Source organism: Zeus faber (genome assembly GCF_960531495.2).
Source record: "Zeus faber genome assembly, chromosome: 4".
In the NCBI taxonomy this organism is placed as follows: Eukaryota; Metazoa; Chordata; class Actinopteri; order Zeiformes; family Zeidae; genus Zeus; species Zeus faber.
Window position 1 is genome coordinate 19,812,277 of NC_137191.1, and position 22,381 is coordinate 19,834,657.

Genomic DNA, 22,381 nt, shown 5'->3' on the forward strand with positions numbered 1-22,381 from the left:
TTCTCACCGCCTTCTCCCCGCTCACCCTCAACTCGTCCCCAAACACGCCCTCTTCTTCTCCGGCAACGTGGACTTTTTCCAGCGCCGCGAGAGGAAACAAGGAGGCAAGGAGACGGGGCAGGGAGAGGAGGCGGAGGAGGAGGAGGACGCGGAGGAGGAGGAGGAGGACGAGGAAGACGAGGAGGAGGACCACTTCCGCCACCGCCGCCTCACGGGCGACTCGGGCATCGAGGTGTGCCGCTGCCACGTAAAGCGGGGAGGGGAGGAGAGGGCGGAGGAAAGACTGGAGAAGGGAGGGAAAGGGGGAGGAGAGCGGGAGGGGAAGGACAGCGGGGACTGTTCCCAGCGGGCGCCGGCCGCAGGCAAAGCCGTCATCACTGTGGAAACCTCGTGAGCGGACATTCGGCCCTACATATCCGAAGGACACACGTCTTTATTTGAAGTGGATTTGGAGTGCCGCGCATGGGGAGAGACGGGTTTTGGTTGTTTACCTTCCATGGGGGGGGGGGGGGGGTGCAGACCGGGCGGAAGAGCCACATCACCTAGTGGGGCCTCCTCGGCTCTGATTGCGGTTTTAAGAGAAGGGAGATAGAACGAAAGGTGAGATAGAATGTGGTCTTTTGACGAACTTTGAATTGTGACTGAAATGATTTCACTGAAAAAAATCTCTCGTTCAATTTTTTCCATATTTTCCATTTATTTATTTTTAATCAAATGGCGTCTTTTTCTGCCCGAGCCCAGAATCTCACCGATGAATCATCAGTGAAGAGGCTCATTATGGGTCGCTCGTTTTTTTTTTTTTGTTTGTTTTTGTTTTTTTGTCCGTCGCTAAAACTAAACAGCGGCACATGAGTTCTGCTCCACACACGCACGCACACACACACACACACACCCTATCGCGTCTTATAATCTTTCCCTTTACAACATCGCTTCACTTCTCTGTTCCCTCTCTCTCTCTCTCTCGTGGTAGCGACCTGTTTTTGAGGTAGTTCATCGCTCGCTCGTGGACGTGACGATTCATTAGGAATTTGAAACGCGAGAGAAGACTTTTGATTATTCCTTGTTCCCCCACCTACCGGTTTGACTTCACGCGTGTTCACATTGAACTGTTTGCCTGTCGTCACGTGACCCAAATCAATTGTTTCTATACATATCAACATAGATCCAAAGCCAGAGGCGGGAGAACCCTGACGAAGTGCATTTTTTAACAAAAAGAAATTAACGCGAGGAGACTGTTAATCAAATGTACGGTGGGTGTATTCAGTGTTTTCCTGTCGGAATCAACTGTTCGAAACGTTTCAAGTGATCTGAAAATTGTACAAACTCCTCATAAGGATCCAGTTGTCGGCTGTGCAGTTTCACAAAGTGTTTCTTGATTGTTCCTCGCGAAGACGCAGAGAAAGTATGGGTTCCCTGAAAAAAAAAAAATAATAAAATGTGGCCTGCTCGAACGGTCAGTTCCCAAGACGCCTTGTAGGTTTCGATTTCCTTTACGTCTGCCCCTGTGCCCGGTCTTTTTAGAGGCAATAATGAAAAGCGTTTAGAAGGGAAAACAGCTATCTGTCTCGCTCGTCGAGAGTCTTTTGGGAGTCTTTTGACCGCGACCCACGAAGATTGAATGCAAACAACGGTTTTAATAGAAATGTAAATGGGTGACAAAGCTTTATGCTGGAACTACGACTATCTATTGTTGTTTCTGACTGTAATATGGATTTATTGTATCATTATTAGCCTCTGATTTTGTAATGGATGTTGTGTATTGACCGATTTGAACGATGGCGGTGCTCGTTCCGACCCTGACTCCCTCCATGAAGGACCAAGGAGTTTCTATGAGGCCGGAACTGCAACCTCAGTCCTCATCCTGAATGTAAAAGGTTATGCATTGCAACAAGATACAAAACAAAAAAAAAAACAAAAAAAAAAAAAGCTGTTTACAAAGAGTTTTTATGACGCGGGGCTTTTAGCGAGAAACCTCCGGAAACCTTTTGATCAAGTTTATAGGAAAGGCCAATTCCATTCCAGTGGAATCTTTTACGGAATATATATCACACGACGGCGACGTGTAAAGTTGTGTGTCTGATATGAACTGAGGGTTTAGAGTTGGAGCCATTAGATAGAAAAACATTTTTACTTTGATGTGATGATTGTTGTGGCTCCGCAGGCGTTTACTTACACGGTGAATTTTCACTTTTTGTTATGTAAAAAAAAAAAAAAAATTTTTTTTTTTTGCGTTGCCTACTTGTACAGTTTGACATAATATATTCTCATAATCCATCTGGTCTAACAACTTCCCCATAGAGCACATGGAACACCCTTTTATTTTCATGTAGCTAATCGATGTAAACTCTTTAATTAGAAGACAGTTTAAAGTAGAAATTCAGACTGTGATAGTTTTGAAAAGAGGAACACACTTCGTTCCAAATGTTTCCTACTTTATCCACTGTGGTTATTTTGAGACAAACGTATATTTCGTCTCTTTTAAGACACTTAAAAGGGTGACATTTTACTTGTGTATATCACAATATACCTAAAGCTGAAGCTTCTTGTAACCTGTCGAGGCTGTGAAGCCCACTTCACACCGGATGCGTATCCGCATCCGACGGTCGGATCCTGCCCCTAGTGGCCGTCGCGTGGACCGCGTCTGAGTTTCGCGTCACAACATAATGTCAGGGAAAATGGGAACGCTTGTTTTTTCCAGTGCAAAAGTGAGGAGTTTGCTCAGCTGGACATTTTGAACTCCCTTAATATTGTGTTTGCTAAGTGCCAAAAAAAAAAAATAATACACACAATTCACTTTATATAAAAATAGATTTATTGATAGTGAATTTGGTGACGTCCAACGTTAACGTTAACCTCCGGCCAGTTCCAATAAAGATTGTTACTGACGTCACTTCCAGTCTGTTGGACTGAACGTTGTTGCATGAGTTGAAAAATCTTAACGCATCTCGGAGCCTCGAGCCATGGGGAAATTAGGCCGCGCGGGGCGTCACAACTTTTCAGTGCGGAATGCGACTCTCCATAGGAATGAATAGACTTCCAGTTTGTTCTTGTCGTTTGTCTTATTCGGTGTGAAGCAGGCTCGAGTGTTATTTTTAAACCCGAGGTACACCATCTGATCACATAGAATTCTGACACCGATAGACAATAATTTATCATTATTTTCACATTTGTTTGGATTTTTTTCTTTTAAATATCGTCTCTTGCAATGTACTTGTGCCTCGAGGATTTAAACAAAAACATTTTTCTTCGGCACCACATCATTTAGCGCTGCCATGTATGCATTTTCTTTTTGGGTCAGTTGTGTATACTTGTACCAAATGAGTTGAACATTTTTTGATCAGTACTTTACGCAGTCTCTTTATAAAATATACTCGGAACGTAGTACAAGCGAGACTTGCAAAAATAGTATTTAGCAATAGTATAGTATAATCATGTTTTCCTAAATAGTGTCAAAGCCGGTTGAATAGGAAATGACATGTTGTGGAGAAGAAAAAGAAAAAACATTTACCTCTTTACACTGATCTATATTCTGTGGTGGGCAGAGGCCTTTGATTGTACACAGCATTATTTGGCACGCCTTTCTGGCACACGCTTGCTCCTCTAGGTTGAGTTTCTCTGGTCTTATCTTGTAAGAATGCTAGGCCAAACTCGAGCCCAGTGCTTAAGACTGATTTAAATGTCGCTCCCCTCGCCAGCAGCTCGTGTGAATACGTCCAGCCTCCCTTTTTTCTTTTTTTTTTTTGGGGGTTTCTACCGATACGCCAAGGCCTGATGTAAGACTGTTACCTCGCTAAGTTATGACTGCAAAAGACTGTTCACTTGTCTTTATCCAGATAGTATTTACTCTATATTTGTACTAGCTTTATTTTGAAATGATAAGACATGAGTAGCAGCTGGTTTGGTCAAAAAAAAAAAAAAAAAAAAAAGACAATTACTCTTAACTACCCTGTTGTTACAGGAACACGTGAAGACTGTTCTATTGTCATAGGAAATCAAAAACGTCTCCATTTACTTCCATTACTCGCAAAGTGGACGGCAGAGTCTTTAGCGGTAGACGTGATCGTGAGTGGAGTAGTTGAAATTAGTACAATTGAGAAAAAAACAAAAAACAAAACGTGGTGTTATTTGAGGGTATTCTAATGTGCAATTATAACTGCAGCTCTTATCTGTGTAGTGCGCATGTGTGAAAGAGTCATCACCAAGTCGACATTGTGATGTTACATCATTGCAGCTTAGTGTGAGGCCAAAGTTGATTATTGTTGGTGTTTGTTGAAATGATAATATTTATCAGTGTTGATATCTACGCCTTTTTGAATAGTATGTCACCAAGGATACCACAGACATCGATTTTTTTACCATTGTGTATTGGAAAGACATGTATGACTCATATTCCGATGTAAATGTTCACAATGACAAACGGTTTTAGTGCATAGTTGATTGCAACTATCATTACTTTTTCCAAAATGCTCTGTTGTACTATTTATTTTTGCATATTTTATTCCATTGGTTCTACTGCCATGTTAAAATTGAAGGTCACGTCACTTTATTAGATGGAGACTGTGGATCTTGTGTCAAAATAAATGTTGCCAAGAGTAACTTGTTGGTGTTATGAAGACATACAGTCATTATTTTCGATAATTATGAATGATTTGTGGGGAGTCTCCTTCGCAAAATAAAATGTTCAATCTTTCTCCCATGTTTTTCATGTCAACTTCTGGTAAATCTCAGCAAATATTTCAGTTCTATTTAGGCAAGAAATTGGATCATTGCAGCCAATCTGAATTAAATACTAAAAAACGATCACTCAAAAAATGAAAATTGACTGTGTTTTATTATATCGCAAACATCAACGAGACTGTATTTGCAATGCCAATCAAAACCATTAAAGAATTGTGCAATTCTATCGCAAGCCTGTGTTGTCGGTCTATGTTATGAGTACTCTGTAAAATTTAGCATCGCATGAATCAACCTGATATTCCCTAGTGTAGTGGTTCTTCAAGTGGGGTCCCTAAAGAGGTTCCAGAGGGTCCCCAGCACAATGATTAATAGTTAAACTTCACCTTATTTTATTTACAACATTTTAAATAAAATAACAACTGTTTTGATCCTAGTTTCACAATTGTTTTCCCCTGTGTGGAGGTTTGTACTAAATCCTTTCTAATAATAAAGATCTCCGAGACAGAATCTTATCAAATGGCATCCATTGCCTAATGTGTGTAAAATGTGGGTCCTTGATATGACAAAGGTTGGGAATCACTGTCCAACTGTCGGTGATCAATCTTCATTTTGGGAAATTGTCAGAACAGTTCACTGTGCTGCCAGTCGGTGGCGAAGCTTCACAGATTTTTGTGCTCGAAACCAAACTGCAACACATGCACTTTTAATTCCTAGAGAGATTTTGCACTGCGTGGGACAATATTTTTGATTTGATTTAGTATTAGTGTTTCAATATCGATTTGGTGTGAGGGATATTTATTTGATATTGGTAAATATCAAGGGGGCCATTAACCAGCGCACCCATTATCACACAAAATCACATGTAGTGAAACATTTTACAACTATTGAAAGTTTTACAACAATGAATTTCCAGTTAAATATTATTATACTGTCTTTCTTATGTGGGATAATGTTTTTATATGTTATAATTTAAGTATGGATAATAATAATGGATAATGGGTAATGTAATGTTATGACAGGCCAGGGAGAATATACCCCGCAGTGATAACATCCCTGAACAACCAATACAACAGGCTACATTAACTACGATACTAAATAAATAAAAGAAAAGCCAGCACCCGGCTTAAAAAAAACAATTCTTCCCATTATTTACATGTTTTTTCTTTTGCTGTACGCAGGGTCATGTACACACCAGGACACTTGAGCCGCGGTGATAACACTACTCCTATGATAGTAAAGGTCAGCGATGATTGACAAAGATCAGGCTTCAGGAATGCTTAATAAATGACTTAAAACGAATACTTCATTCTAAATAACACGTCATTTTTATTTTCTTTCATTTATTTGACTTTTAAAAAAAAAATATATATTTTACGTATAATTGGTTTTATTGCCTTGTACTTGTTTTTACTTATTATTTATGTATATATCTATGTCCATATGTATGCATCGCTTTTACTTGTTCAAAATGTCGCACTAATTTTTAATTACTTTCATAGACGTAATAATTCTGTAATAAACGTAGAACCAAAACGTCACTTTTACAAGTCGCCGTTACGCCGTTTGCGTAACACTTCTAGTACATTACCCCGTTTTACTCTGCTCCCTGATTGGTCGGCCGGGACGGATACCCGCCCCCCGTTTCAGCCAATCGCCTCCCGCGCCCGGCCCACGTGACCCTGACTGGCCGCTCCTTCCAAAGTTAAAAACAGACTTTGTTTATCTTGCAGGCTGCTCGCTGCAATGTGCGCTCACTGGCCATTTTCCCTCCAGCTTGTGGTGTTGAGCTGAACGCGCTTGCTCAACCGCGCGATACCTTTCTTTTCTGCATTTTTATTTTTTTTATTTGTATTTGCAGCTGTATTTTCTTAGCGCATTTGCGCCGAGCCGACGTCTGCACGAAATATTAAGGAAAACGCGCCAGTAGCGATTAGTCAACCGTGTATTTAAGGCACCGAGCGTCGTTGACGATTGTTTGTCATTTTCACTTGCTGGACACGCGAGGATTTGTCCATCGCGAGCGTGTGCAGCGTAAAAAAAAAAACCAACCCAAACAAACAAAAAAAAACAAAAACCACCCCCCCCCCCAAAAAAAACGAGCAACCAAACAGTTAAACAAGCAATTCCTATAACAAGAGCGCCATGGCGACCGAAGTGGAGACGTGGTCCGCCACTCAGAAACACGACGGTGAGTACATTTACACCAGGCATTGTCCGAGACGTGCATTTCGGAACACGCAGTTGATGTCGATGAGGGATCGTCGGTCGTGGGTCGTGTGGCACTCCTTGGCCCATTGTCCCCTGGCAGGGCTGGACCGCCACCGCGCTCCACCATGTGCTCCCCGCCCGCTGCACAGCACGGACCCGACGGCTGTTAACTCACCCCGTCCGATCTCGTTGTGTTTTAATGACGTGTTTATTTAACGCGTCTTTGTTGAATAAACTCTACTTGCCCCTACCGGATATCTGGGGAAACGGCACGGACTTCCGCCTGAGAGAGTACGATCTCTGCAAGTGCGTCTGCGTTTTTCATTCCGATTTGGGGTGTTGTTGCGAGAATTCAGGACAGTGAACGTGTCGCACAAATCACACCAGCGAGGGCAGGCTCCCACGGCGGTGCGGAGCAAGGTGGGGGGGGGGGGGTCAGATAAACAAGCGAAAAATATAAATATTAAAAAAATAAACGGGGTGTGCGTGTGTGTGTGTGTGTGTGTGTGTTCACTGTGCAACATGGAAATCCGAGGGCGGGTACACAATCACAGCATTTAGCGTTTAAATGCGTTGCAGAATTTCGTTTCACATTCACCCCCTATTATTGTCTGTGCATCGGTATTAACGTTCCGCGCAACGTGTGTGTGTGTGTGTGTGTGTGGGGCGCGCGTGCGCTTTGTTGTGACGCGCGGGACAGGCTTGCTGCAGACGATCACCAGTTGTTATTTCCTCGTGCGCGTGTTGAGCACGTGATCTACACCTATTGTGTTCGGGGCTTCCACGCGCACGCGAGTGGCGTGCGTGGCGCGCGTGACAATGGAACGCGCGTCTCGCGTCGGAGCGGTACAGTCCACCGTCACGGTGCTGCGCTATATGGCCATTCAAAACAAGAGTGACGTCACCCTATAGCTCACCCCCTGCACCAATAGCGGTGCCTCACTAGTTACGTAAGGCATGCACGGCGAGGATAATGTCAGTGTTTACCTAAACGTATGCGTCGACGTGTTCGTGGTTGTGATATGTGCTCGAGCAACAAAAAACAACAACAACAACCTGCAAAGCATATGCCAGTACGCAGAGGCCATTAGGGCTGATAATGCATGCAATGGGTCGAATTATGTGTTAGTAATCCAAAATTCGGTTAGGTTATGTTAACGTGCAATTTACAACTTGAGCGATATGCAAATTCCTGCAACATTTTAGTAAAAATAAAAATCAAAATCAAGCCATTTAAAGATGCCTTTTGTCTTCAGGTGACTTGTAATGAGCATTTAACCATCATTTTGGACCCGTTTGTGTCCTTTTCTGCTTTAATTTAGTTATGACTTTGGCTCTGACTGTGGCACACAGTTGGTTTGATACTGTGACAAATGTACTTATTGTAAGTCGCTTTGAAAAAGCGTCTGCTCAGCTGATTTGACAATGATGTTAGTTGTTAGTTAGTTATTGCCTTGCCCGAGAATGTACATTCACAAAATTGTGTCCGCTCCTCCCGGTACAGGTAAAAAGTCAATTCAGCGTATGTGAAATATTGCATCCCGTTACAATTATACCGAAACTCTGGTGTTTGTGGAAAAACAAAATGGTCATTCTGTGTGTGTGTGTGTGTGTGTGTGTGTGTGTGTGTGTGTGTGTTTTTTTTTTTTTTTTTTTTTCTGTGAACCTAATTGGCCTCTTCCAAAGGCTGGTCAATGACGGTTGATTATGCAGCTCTGAGGCTGTGTGGTCAAGCTGTCTCCTTTGTCTCGCTTAATAGCGGGACAAAACATTACCAAAGCTTATAGCCCTGGGGGGCTGGGGAGGTCACATATGGTGCCATGGGAAATTCACTTGTGGCATTTAAAAACAAAGAGATTTTACAACGCCACAACTGAATTGACCTATGGAACTACGAAAACAAGGCTTTGTCGAATCGTATCCCAATGGCTGATTATCCACCTGCGAGTGAAACCGCATTACCTGATTTGTCTGGTTTTACATGGATTTATCTGTGCCATGGTCATCGGTTTAGCAACATGACCATAGATCAATCCTCTGGCCTTTTTTATTTATTTATTTATTTTTAATACCCTGAGTTTTCTTTTTATACACATATGAAGCACCATCTGTACGAACAGTTACATAACTCTTGGATACATATAGGCATAAGTGCATAAGGGAGTGCACTCCATGTCATAAATGCCAAGCCTGATTCCTTCATGGGCGGCTGAGTCTACATTAGTACTGACTCTGATTCTGTGTCCGTGCACATTTTAGGAACCAAACAACTGTCCAAACAAGGGCGTAAGATGCATAGCTGGCCTGGGTGTTATGGGGTGATTATTTAATCTAATCATAACTTGTCTCAAATCAGAGATTGGCACAAACCCTGCTGAAGTGTTTGAATCTTATCTTGCACCACATAAAACAACCGACGGCATAAAGTTCATCCACGAAAATGTCTCCGAGCTCCAAAGCTTATGTTTCATGCAGTCAAAAACCTATACCTCAACGCGAGTCAAGACCGTCTTGAATGTCACATCTGAAGGGCTAAACGTTGACATTTATTTTATTTTTTTAAGCCTGTTAGCAGTGATATGAACCACTCTGCAGGCCGTAGGAAGTGACAGTTTAACTGCTGGCCGCACCCAATTCCTCCTCCATATTTATCGGCCCGTCCCGGTGCGGCTCGCTCACGATTATAGAACGGGATGAATTTCTTTGAGCCTCGGCCTCGGCTCTTATGTGCATTTGTCGGTGGCCGTCGTCCCTCGTGTTGTCACCCCACACCGGGCGGCCGTATACAGTGGCAACAAGTAGGTCAATCTCTTAAGAGTCCGCGTGCAAACAGCTCCGCTGACCTCCTCCTCCCCCTCCTGCTCAGATGTGGGCTATCCCACCACACCGCCACTCTGCTGCGTGTCAACACAACCTTAGAGGATGTTGTTAAAGGATCTGTTGTGCTTGAACTTTTGTACAGGCTGCTTATGGGAGTGGCACATAATTGGCTGTAAATCGTTTATTTTTTTGTTATAGCATTGTTTTTGTAACAATACTGAAATAAAAAAAGCAATAACATTGTAACTATTTATTCATCTATTGCTATCCATACCTTTTATTATTGTATATGTATTTATTCACCCTATACAGTATATCATTTATATTATTACCCATAGCCAGACTAGAAACCATACTGCCACTTACCCCCAGATTTTGCCCTTTAACTTTAATTATCCTGTTTATAAAATTTTCATTTTGTATATTATGTATGGTTTTACATATTGGGCTGTTTTTTTAATGTTGTTTTTGGCTACTTCCTTTCTGACTGTTAAGCTTTTTTTTATTGTAATTGTCTGTGTGGCTATGCAGCAGTCTTTACCACAACAAATTCATTGTATACGAAAATGTACTTCTCCGAATAAACACATTCTGACTTCTTTTCGGAATCGATGAGGCCCTGATATGTTATCGCTATATGTGTAATAGCTTCTGTTTTTCAGGGATAACTGTGTGCAAAATAAGTTTCCTTAGCTATAACTTACTATCACAGCTTAATTTACCAAATAACTAGGGCTGTCCCCTGAAAGTCGAGGAGTTGCATCATCAGTTGGGAACCCGTCTGTCGACTGACTTCAAGCCGGACAGTCGTTTTGTCTTTTTTTTTTTTCTTTTCTTTTTTTTGTCAGTGTGCGTTACAATAACAGGATAGAAGCGATAGAAGCTTACAAAAAGATAACATTTCAATGGGGAATTATAAATCAGTGGAATCGTAAATATATTTTTGTGTGTGTGAGTCAAACATGGCTCGCCGTGCACCCGATCTCCGTGCCCCGTTCCCCCAAATAAAACAACCAAAAACAGTGTGGGGCACAGAGTGAGAGAGGGCACGACTCATCGACTCCTGAAGGTTATCTTCTGCGCATAAGGCGTGGAGAAGGGGCGATCGGGGGGAGAGTCACCAGAAAGTGTCCCCGTTACGCACTTGTCTCGTTCCATAAGCAGACTTAAAAAAAAAATGCCGCCGTGGAGAGGGAGACATGAGCGCAAAATGCGCCCCGATCACTCCCTCTCCGCCCGCCCGCTGGTTGGCGCCCTAGGGAGCCTATAGGAAGAGCCGGCCCTGTCCCCCCGCCGGCTAGTCGACTATTAACTTTGAACAGCCGAGTCCGATGAGACTGACAACATTCTGAGTCGGGTACAGCCCTACAAAACACCTTCCACATGTGACATACCAAGGCGGGCTCCAACCTTGTTTTTCTGCTTTCGCAATTCCTGCCTCGGCTGCAGCTTTTTATTTTTATTTTTTTTTCTTCTCCCTCTGCCTTTTTGTTTGGCGTGCTGCCATTGGGTAGTTCCCAATTTACCTCTGTGCCCGCGAGGGGGAAGAGGGAGGAGCCTGAAAGAGGAGACGACACGTGGTCACTTGTTTACAGAATCGAGCCCCGGTGGGAGTCGTCGGACAGGTTAAATCGGTGCGGAGCGTTCTGGCTCCGAGCCACTTACTTCCGTTCTTATGTTCTTGTTTTACCCTGTGCCTAAAACGAGATCACAACCAAACGGGTTTCTCCTTTTATAAGTGCTTCCTTCATAGATGGTCGTGTTGGCTTTGTGGCCGGAGTGCATTCCTCTGCCCTTGGTATCAGAGTGTCCTGTAATCCATATGGACATAACTTTTTAGGACTGGCAGTTGGCGCATGCGAGAAGGTCTCTGGAGTATTCATTACACACCAAAGGGGAAAGCGGACTCTATCTTCTACAGTGCTGTCAGATGACAGGCACTGGGCCCGCCACGGCTATATGGAGTCAGGGCTGCCTTGCCAAACCCGCATGGAAAGCCAGAAGACGGCATTTCTCTTTTCTGCGCACCCGCCCTCGATGTTATTTGTAGCGCGCCACTTCTATGTGCTGCGCGCCACTTCTATGTGCTGTTGTGTGTACTTCCCTGCGGCAAATGCAGGAAGGCTGAAATGTAGGCCTAGACATCGTTCTATATCTGCAGTGGTGAAGAGTCTCTCTGTGTCCTTGTGTTGGGTTCGCTGATGGTCCTTGTGCAGGGGATCGGTCCCACTCTGATCTTGCGCCGCCTGTGGATCGGCGCGCCGCGGAGGCCGGAGTCATGTCTTCAAAATCAGCGCTAATAAAAAAACACTGTCCTGCCAACGGAATGCGACCTGAAAGTAAAAAAACAACCTGCGTTGTCCTGCTCCGACAGCCGGTCCCACTCCGACCGCGCGCACGAGATTTTAGCATCCCGTTCTCATCACCAATACTACGTGCTGGCTTGCAGCAGTCCGTTCCTATGCTGGCTGAGTCATAACTAACAAGTGGAAACAATCACTTGTGCATTTGGGAAGGCGCGGCAGCAACAATGAACTCCCTCCTCATTGGCTCTTCTAACTCTCTGTTGTTGCCAGCCGTGGCCACTTTTCGCAAAGGGAAACACTATTAATGACACATTCATCTTCTTCCCGGAAAAACAAAAAAAACTAAACGGTCAACTTCCCTTCCTGTCCTTCCTTGCCTTTGGTCATTGGTGCCAGTTAACCAGTGTCATCCAGAAGCCTCATGCACTCCCCTTCACCCACTATCAGCGCTACAGTGTATATAGGCAATGCAATGCAATGCAAAGTCAATTCCTTCCTCTTTCTCAGTAAAGTTATTTTCTGTTTTTCAAGTACAAAAACAGAGCGAACAACAGTGAAGAGAGTTGTGGGTTTTTTTTTTGTTTTTTTTTTTCCCCCCTCCTAATGCTCCTGCCCTCTGTCACAATTTCCCAGGCGTGTTTTCCTTCGACGGCGAGCCGCGTCAGGTCGACGCGCCCTACGGGGACGAGGACGACGCGCTGAACGACGTGGAGGTGAACGGGAACTGGACGCCCCAGGAGAAGGCGCTGCACGAGGCGCGACTCAAAGCCAAAGCCAAGCGCCGCCTGCGCAAGTCCTCGTCCCGCAACTCCACCAGCGAGTCCATTTCGGAGTCGGGAGAGCCGACGGGCGCCGACCCCAACAGTCCCAAGGGCAAGCCCAACACCAACGACCGCAAGTCGCGAACCGGCAAAGGCCGCGGCCTGCCCAAGAAGGGTGAGTTCTAAGGGCCGGCATTTCAACGGCGAAAATACGACTCGGGTACCTTTTTGTTTAAATATTCCGCGTCTCCGTTCGCCAGGTGGGGCTGGGGGGAAAGGAGTGTGGGGGGCGGCGGGGATGGTCTACGAGGTGGAGGAGCCCGATGTACGAGACCCAAACTACGACGAATCTGCTCAGGTGAGTCCATCCGCGAAGCCCCCCCCCCCCCCCCCCCCCCCCCGTCTCTGAGCCTTTTGAAGCCATTACACGCGTGACATTTCCCTCAGTAACGCTGAGCCCTACCAGCAAAGGTCACTTCATGCCAGTTTTATTTAGTTGTTTTTTTTCTCAGTCAGGGCCTCTTGCGTAACGCACTTTACCTTTGTTCCAAAAAGGCCCAGTCACCACCAAACCGTGGCCTCGCTGGATTACATCTTGTGTGACTTTTGCCGCGCTAACATGCTGCTGCCACAGCTGGGACCCTCCCGTGAATAGCGATGAGGCCTCGCACGCTGAACGGCCCGTTTGTCCACACGCGCACAACAAGCTCTCTCAAACACACACACACACACACACACACCAATGTTTGATGGAGTGCACAATGTGGTGCACTCTGTATTGTGACCGGGGGGGGGGGAACACAGCCTCTTCCAAAACACAACGGTCCACTATCCCACGATACGAGTTCCTAAATGGAGACTGTGTAGTGTTCTGATCAACTGGTGTCCCAGATCCTGGACAGTCCGGAGCGTTTGGTCATCCAGAAGGTTGCGTCCCATCAAAATCACCTGTTTTGTTTTCAATCTTTAACCACGGTATCAGGCTGAGGCGTTGGCGCATCACCTGTTGGTCACCGCGATTGGCAGCGCCTGTCGAGGCAAAACGTCCCCCTTTGATAACGGGACGGGCCGCTGCGGTTTGGCCTTGGAGGTTGTACGAGTGGAGGGGAGGGGGGCAATGTCGGTGTGGTAATTGGCAACCAGCTGAATGCTGTAAAAACATGTTGATCCCTTGGACAGTTGGGCAGGTTGTTCTGCTCCTTCTTACCAAGCTGTGCGACTTCAATCCCGGCAGCGAATGAGTCAAAGTGGAGAAAGGTGACGGCGACCGTTTTCTTTGAGTTTATTCCTTTTCCTTTTATTGCTCAATGTACTAGCAGGTATTTATTTTTACACGCGCCTCGTTTCCTCACGTCACAGAAAGGAGAATGAAAGAGTTGTTTCTTTATGTTCGGCTTTTGGCCCAAAACACTTCATTTTTTTCTTATTAACCGGCTTTCTTTTGGAGAAGTTTAAAACAATGAAGGTTTCTCTACAATCACGTTGACTCTGTTGGAAAACAGCAGCTTTTCTGTCCAAACGCAAAAGCACGTACGCTCCTTTGTGCGTCATTAATGCTGAGGTTTCTTTGGCTTGAGAAGTTTGTCAGGCCTGTTCGGGCTGGTGTCCTGAACAGTTAGAACTGTGCACAGGTTTGAGTTCAAATCAATCATGGTGTTTTGCTGAGAATATGTGAAGCATAGTGGATTAGGGGAGTGTTAAATTTTGTCTTTTTTTTTTTTTGTCACTCAATTAAATGAATCGGACAACATTTTTCTTTTCAAACTGAACGCAACTGAAGTTTTATTCTAGACATTCCGACTTAGGACACAAAGTCTTAGTTGGCGAGGTTGCTGTTTTGATAGTGAATTCACTCATTAGAGTTGGAACGACAACTGATCCAAGACACTTCGACCACTTTGTGATTTGGGATTTCTACACATTTACACAGAGAATTTACGCCATTTAAAAAGAGCAACAAAACCGTCCAGGTAGTAGATGTTCTGTGGGTGGAGAGAGGGAGGGAGGTCCGAGGGGGATGACCTGACTCATGCAAACTGACAAAACGGTCACAAAGTGCTCCATTACCAGCTGTTTCCTGCGGTGTTGTGGAGAGGGTCGTGCAATATCTGATGGCGAAATACAGATCAGGATGCGGATGGCTACAGGGGCCCAAGTCATCCAAGTGATACTGCAGCCTTTTGGAGAAAATTCCCTTTTATGTCCACCTTACTCTGATTGAGACGAGGGGTTCAATACCAATATCCTCCCCGTGTGTGCAGTGCAGAGACGGTGGCGGGCTGCATGCTGAGCAGCCGTTTGGCATGCAGCGCACTCGAGGCGCCACTTCACCGCTAATGTGAAGAAATTACAAGTTGCGATATGATTTTAAAAAATGATTAAAGGAAGCAAGGATGTATTTTTGGAAATGACACGGTGCTTGTAACATCATGTATCCATGTGATAAGGATCTTGCATGTCGCTAAGTGTGCTGTATGTACATTTCTGGCCATAATATAATATTTATATTTTCCATTAAATCTAAAGGGAGACACGGTTTACGCCACGGTCGTGCCAGAGCTCAACGAGAAGGAGCTGGAAAAAACCGTCAACCCAATCGTGCAGGAGTACTTTGAGCATGGAGACACAAAAGAGGTCCAGGTGAGATGAGCACCATACATAGTGTGCAAAATACTAGTCGACTAGCCGATGTCAAACGAACTCATCACATATCGTTTTTTGACAGTTAAAACAATCCACTAGTTCTTAACTCGTCCATCAACAACGGCTTTTCTCACCAATCTGTTTTAGATGTTGCTGGAAGGGCTCAACCTGGGCCCTCACAAATTTGAGTTCTCGTCCATGGCCCTGTCGCTGTCCCTGGAGGGCAAGGCGAGCCACCGCGAGCTGACGTCGCGCCTGCTGTCTGACCTGTCAGTCAAAGTGCTGTCGCAGGCCGACATGGCCCGGGCCTTCGACAAGATGCTGAAAGAGCTGCCCGACCTGATCCTGGACACCCCAGAGGCTCCACAGGTACACGGCTGGTTCGGGGTTGGCGTGAAATAACGTCAATTAATCTACATCCGCGTGAATTACAGGCTGAAATCCAAGGTTCACCGTGATTTTTATTTTTTATTTTTTCCCCCCATGAGCTCTGAGGGTTTCAAAACTTTTCCGTCGATAAAAACAAATAATTTGAGGAGGCCTAAACAAAGTCATGCCACTGGGTCACCAAGAAAAATAGAACCGCCGTGCCACAACTAATAATATATCTCAAGATTTATATTTCAAAACCCTGACATTATGATTGTATACAGTAATGTCCTGCTTTATAAAACATGGCACTTAAAGTGGCTGAATCCACATCATCTGCATGATTCCCAAATAAATGATGTTGGTTAGAAGGCGTGTTATGACTTTTTAATGACCGTGGATTTCCTCTTTCCTCCCACAGATGTTGGGCCAGTTTATAGCCAGAGCCATCGCAGACCACGTGCTTTCCATGGCGTTCCTGGACTGCTACAAGGGCCAAGTGGTCTGCGACCACGCCAGGTAAAAAATTACCATATGGTTTCTTATGCTTTGTTTGCCAATTGAAGCTGCTCCCAATGTAACTCATTTCAAAGCCAAAAATTCAAGCAGATCTAGCTCCGGCTTTCCAAGGGATCGGAAAGTCCTCCCAGACCCTCCAGATCGGGGAGGTGGGTTTGTGGTCCTGAAAGTTTACTATAAAACCAGCCCTCCCGTGACACTTGCGAGGGAGTCATTTTCCTGACTGTTTTATCTGGCTCGTGCTTTGGCTTTGCCTCTGTGCCGTCTGCCGTCTGCTAAACCGCGACGCCGATGTCTCCTCAGAGTGGCGTTGGACCGAGCGGCAGTGCTGCTCTCCATGAAGAGGGAGATGGTGCGACTGGACAACGTGTGGGGCGTGGGCGGAGGCCTCAGACCCGTCAAACATCTCATCAAAGAGGTGAGCTCCAGCCCGGTGACCCCGCCCACCCCCAAATTCAACTATCGCAAAACAACGATAATCAAGCGGGTTTCCGTCTGATGCCCGGGTTTCACTCACGGGTTTCGTCATAATCACTCAGGAAGACCTAAAATGGGACTTTGAGGACAGGGTTTTTCTTCAGTGCTGTCTTCTCACGCGGGGTAAACAGTCACTGAAAAGCATTTTGGGGGAAAACAACAACAACACTGTGCCCTCTGCTGTGTTGCTGTGTCAGCAGAACGCTTCCCTTGCCAGGAGTTGGCTCTTCAAACACAGGACGGGCAGGGGGCAGTGTTGATGAGTGTACATGCCTGTCTGTCTGTCTGTCTGTCTGACACGGTATATTTGCATTCACACAAACTCACAACCACACCTCTTTATCCTCCATATGTATTCCTCCTGGATCCAGTTTTGGTTTGTGCAGCCTCTGGCAGAAGGGAGTTGCGTTGAACTGGAAAACTGGAACTTTTTCCGTGATTTCTCTTGTGATTCTGAATGTTTTTGCCCTCTCGCCCTCTTCAGTTCCTCTATTTTTTTTTTTTTTTCTTCTCTCCCTCCGTACTCCTGCGAGCTCAGTCGACGCTCGCTGGGCTGCTGGCGTCTGGCGAAAAGGCTGGAGGTTTCAGCGAGCGCTGAGCCAGATTAATGTCATTAGGTGTCGGTCCCCAGTGGAACGGTATCAACTTGATCACCTCTGATCCAAAGCTCCGTGGGAAGTTTGGCGAGTGTATAATAATTCTAGGTTAGGAGAGTAAAAATCCTGCCGTGTTTTCGCTCCAGCTGGTCTCATGTTTAAACGGAGCAAATCCACACGGTTGACTCAAAATACCGGAGTGGATTTGTGCTTTGGACTTAACATAAGCAATCCTTAAATTTAGCATTGATATGATTTAATGTCCCATAGGTTTCAGTAAAGCTCTCCTTACAATGCAAGCTCCAGGTAGCCCTGGGTGAGGGTGGGAGGGGGCGTTCGTACAAGGGGGTAATGGCTCTTTCCAAATCTTTCCCAAATTTCCTGATATGTATGATTAAATAATGTTTTGGGTTTTTTTGTCCCTTGTTCCAGATGAACCTCCTGCTGAAGGAGTACCTGGTATCGGGGGAAGTGTCGGAGGCGGAGCATTGCCTCAGGGACCTGGAAGTTCCCCACTTCCACCACGAGTTGGTCTATGAGGTACACACGGAGGAACCGAAACCCGGAAGCTTCCAGCGTTTCAACGTTCTGATAAGTCTTTCGTCATGGAAACGCTGTGAACTGAGACCACAGACGGAGCGCAAACAAAAAATTAACGTTTGCTTGAAAAGCTCAATAGAGGAGATATACAAAGGCTATAATAAGCCATATAATGAGCACCTTGTGGTCATGGTGGGCTGTGTCAAGAACCACTTCTTGAAACACTTCTCACAAGAACATTCTTGTACAGTTGTTATTTTAAATTCTTACCTTAGCTCTTACTCTCCAAAGTAATGAATAGTGCATTGTTTGTACTATTCATCCGACAGGCTATAGTGATGGTGCTGGAGGCTAAAGGAGACAGAGCCGTCAATATGATGGTGAAGCTGCTCCAGGCCTTCTGGAAGATCGGCCTCATCACCGTGGACCAGATGAACCGGGTCAGTCGTCATGCCGCTGTTAATTAGCTGATCAGTCAAAAACCTTAAATTCCAAGTTGCTCAGAACGGGGAATCCAGAGTTTTCCTGGGCTGTTCCTCACGCGGTATCTGACGTGATTCTCACGTCAAAGAAAGATTATTTGTGAGTTTATTGGTATTTTGTTACGTAGTCATCAATACTCCAAATTACCAAATCTCTCTATAATAAAATGATCTATAGCTCAGAAATTCATTCTCATTTCACTAGAGTGGCCAGTAGGGGGCAGATGAATGTACCTCAACCAAAATGAAATCATGTTTTGGAATAGCTTACCGGTCAATATAAGGGAAAATATGTTTTAAAAGGAAACTGATATAATACTTTAGGAACAATACGTGTATCTTGATTTTTCTGGCAGCTTTAGTCTTTTGTTTGTCTTTGCTTGTTTAGCTCATTTAAATGTTTCACTGTCGTTCTTTCCTTCTTAATGTTATTAATGCTTTCTTGGACCCCAAGAAGACTAGCTGGTCGCCAAGATTATTATTATTATTATTATTATTATTATTATTATCATTATTATAAAGCTCTCTGCTCCGGTTGAGCTGTCATTTTATATTGTATTGATGGCATCTCTGATCATTGTGAACCGGCCGCACTCGCAGGGTTTCCAGCGTGTCTACGACGAACTCCCCGAGATCAACCTTGACGTTCCACACGCCCACACCATCATGGAGAGCTTTGTGGATCTGTGCTACCAAGAGTCTGTCATCACCAAACAGCTCCGAGACGCCTGCCCCTCCAGGTGACAGCCAAGCACACATGGATTTGATTTTTTTTTTTTTTTAATTGCTGTGAAATATTTTCAGATTTCATTATAACAAAGGCATATACTGTATCTATTGCATGCAATTAAATTCAGATTCTACTTTTGTTGTATGTAAATATTTTTCTAAAATTTAGCTATATATTTTACTTGTTTTTACATTTTACTGTGTTTTGTACAAACTGGGAATAAGTGACATCCAGATTCTGATGATATTCATTCAGCCATGTTTTGTGTACAGTGGTGTTTGTTTGTGGGAGCCCGGTTCTCGATGGTGTGCTGTGTGATTTATTTACTGATTTAATTGTTTAGGCATCAAACATTCTCAAGCGCTTGCATTTTGCTTTAGTCAACCCGTCAGCGCTGTTATCGGCTGCTGACCTTCCTGTTTTGTCCACCAGAGGACGTAAGCGCTTCGTGAGCGAGGGAGACGGAGGCCTGATCAAGATCTAAGCCGGAGGAGAAGAGAAGCGGAAGAAGGGAGGAGGGTTTCAGGTTCTCACTCTGCCTTCCCTCTGGCCCGTGTTCCTCCAGCCGCGGCAGTACTGGCAGTCCACTTGTTCTTGCTGTAAATTGGCGTCACCGGACACGGGCGCACATCCACACCAGCGTGACGGTCGACTGACAGTTCCCTTCATTAATTCTCCCTACTCCTTTTTATTTTGTCATTTTTGTAAAGGGGGTGGGGGTGGGGGTGGGGTGTTACTTATTGACTGCCAGGGTTCATAAAACACGGTTTGCCTCAGGCTTTGTACAAACCAGATTCAAATGATTGAAGCCAAAGCTTCAGAAGAAGCAAAGGCTGGGTTCTTCTGGGAGGAATTGGGGGTGTTTTTTCTTTTGGTGCTTCGTGTCTTTTGCTGTGCTATGCCCCTTCTGCTTTTACTTTTATTTCTGATTGTATTGCATTATAAAATACAAAAAAAAAGCACTTGAATGAAAGTAAATAGGAGACGGCATACTATAATGTAAGTGCTGAGTACGTTAGATAAGCGACAGAAGCTTACACTCTTATTTTCCACCACAGATTTGTCATTTCTTTCCAAAAGATGACACATGTTATCTTCTATATGCAACATATTTGTTGTGGGGTTTCTTTCTTTCTATTTTAAGTTCTGTCGGGATTTTTGCAGATTCTTCTGTTCCGTGTCCCTTCATTGTTCTGTAAAGACCCCAGGTTGACTTTGCAAAGCACAGCAGGCAAAACGAGAGCATCTCTGGTACCTTTTCATTGTTCATATGAAGCTTACTTTGGGGCATATATGTTAAGAAGCCCTTTCCTTCTCCATGTAGGAATGAATTGGGGTGAATTTTGGGCAAGTAACACTTTTCGCTTGAATTTGGTCAGAAATTGAAGTATTGCTGCTCTGTCATCAGTGAAATGTATGATGGACCTTAGGCTAATCTCAGAGTTTAAATAACTGGATATCAACCACAATTGCCAATGAATACCCCAGTTCCTGTCCTACTAAAGAAACTATGTTGATGTATGTTCAGACAATGTTTGTGATAAGTACATTGACCAAAGTAAGGAATATGGATCAAAATATATTGCATTGATTAAAAAAAGGCCAAAAAAAGAACTAAATCTGCTTCTCTTTGAGAGAGAGAGAGAGAGAGAGAGAGAGAGAGAGAGAGAGAGAGAGAGAGAGAGAGAGAGAGAGAGAGAGAGAGAGAGAGAGGAGAGAGAGAGAGAGAGAGAGAGAGAGAGAGAGAGAGAGAGAGAGAGAGAGAGAGAGAGAGAGAGAGAGAGAGAGAGAGAGAGAGAATTTTTATAATTCAAGCATGTCACATATGTGTGACCTAGGGGGGGGGGGGGGAAGCTGCCTTTATTTCTTTTACATTTGAACATACAAGGGTTTTGGTGTGTAATAAATATCAATGATAAAGGCGAGCACGAAACGCAGTATTCACAACGATAACGGACATGACATTTTAATCCGGCACAATAATTGTCATGTGTTGGCAGAATGTGTGGTACCTTGCGATGCACGTTAGTATGCAGGGATCCAAATGCTCCCCCTGCTCAGGGCCCCCAAAATACTCGACCAACATGCTGGGGCCACCAACTAATTATGCAACTTAATTCCTTAATTAGTAATTCTGTCAATTATTTACTTTGGTCGAATTCGAAGTGTAAAGGCATCACATTCCAAATTGCATTGACCCTTTTCGCCTTGGTCTTTAAATGGGTCTTCAGCCATTCTCTCTTTTCACACTTTTGCCAGAGTGACTCCAGACTCCAGGCGCCACTATCAGTAGGCCATAATAATAATAACAATAATAATAATAAGAGTTCTCTATTTGTGAGGTTGTAAGTGTTTAACAGGACAGTGATGTGTGGTTATTTATTGTTTAAAAAAAGAAAAGATGTGTTGCATGAAGCAAGGTGGGGTTAACTTCTCACATTGGGGGGCCAGAGACAACCCAGACTGAGGGGCCTGGATATGGAAAATAACCACTACCCCAGCTAAACAGTTGGGGGGAAATAGTGTGTGGGGGGGGGGTCACATCGCACATTATATTTGTACATATTAATACCGTTTTCTTTTTAATTTAATTTTAATTACAATGAAAGTTAGGGGGGGGGGGGGGCCCTCCTACTGAGCGCCACACGGAACGCGCGGTGTACGTACACGTCAGCGGGGACGTGGAAAAGGGGGCGGGACCCGGAAGTGCCTAGCCTAGCCTAGCCTAGCCATCAGCAGATAATGAGCCGCTGAAAACATAGTTCTTTGACGGGTGAGTATTCACTGCATTCCGCAACAACAACAACAACAAAAAAATACCCACCTGTCTTATCAGGGCTTTTAAGCTGAATAAACTCTGCGTCAGTTGGAGAAAAAGATTTCATTGAAGCAGTAAAGCTAGCATGCGTGTTCAGCTGTGGCAGCCTGCTGCTAACTGTGACAGGGTGGGTGGCTTTAGTTATTATACACATGTCGTTTAAAGTCCGTGAGGTTAATTTGTTCAAAAAAAAAAAAAAAGTAAATCCCACGCTTGACACTTCATGTAGCTTGCACTTTATAAGAAACAGACACTCAAGGCGTTTGTGCTACGCATGTGCTCCTCTGTGTGTTGTTCCCATTGCTGGTGGCGGGGTCCGCCTCTCCCCACAAGAATGAATGAATTTGACAACAGGTGTCACATGTCGCGGTCAGTAAAAACCGTGAGCGTGGGTGAACATTCACTCGAAGGACCAGCATTCTCAAAAACCGATGG

At 44.6% G+C, this 22,381-nt stretch overlaps 1 protein-coding gene across 1 annotated transcript; it reads left to right on the forward strand.

Moving 5' to 3' along the window:
• The first annotated feature begins 6,424 nt into the window (after positions 1 to 6,424).
• On the forward strand, positions 6,425 to 20,734 carry pdcd4a (programmed cell death 4a). The gene is made up of 11 exons (XM_079998493.1): positions 6,425 to 6,865; positions 12,645 to 12,947; positions 13,033 to 13,130; positions 15,299 to 15,412; positions 15,563 to 15,784; positions 16,206 to 16,303; positions 16,607 to 16,721; positions 17,809 to 17,916; positions 18,246 to 18,356; positions 18,999 to 19,138; positions 19,561 to 20,734. Exons 1-11 carry the CDS (start codon positions 6,820 to 6,822, stop codon positions 19,610 to 19,612), a joined length of 1,407 nt encoding a protein of 468 aa, XP_079854619.1. The 5' UTR covers positions 6,425 to 6,819; the 3' UTR covers positions 19,613 to 20,734.
• Positions 20,735 to 22,381: the final 1,647 nt, after the last annotated feature.

Coding starts and splice junctions, on each gene's coding strand:
- pdcd4a (XM_079998493.1), top strand. CDS start 6,820: ATGGCGACCGAAGTGGAGACGTGGTCCGCCACTCAGAAACACGACG. Junction 18,357..18,998: donor CCGTGGACCAGATGAACCGG/GTCAGTCGTCAT, acceptor CCGCACTCGCAG/GGTTTCCAGCGTGTCTACGA. Junction 19,139..19,560: donor CGAGACGCCTGCCCCTCCAG/GTGACAGCCAAG, acceptor TTTGTCCACCAG/AGGACGTAAGCGCTTCGTGA.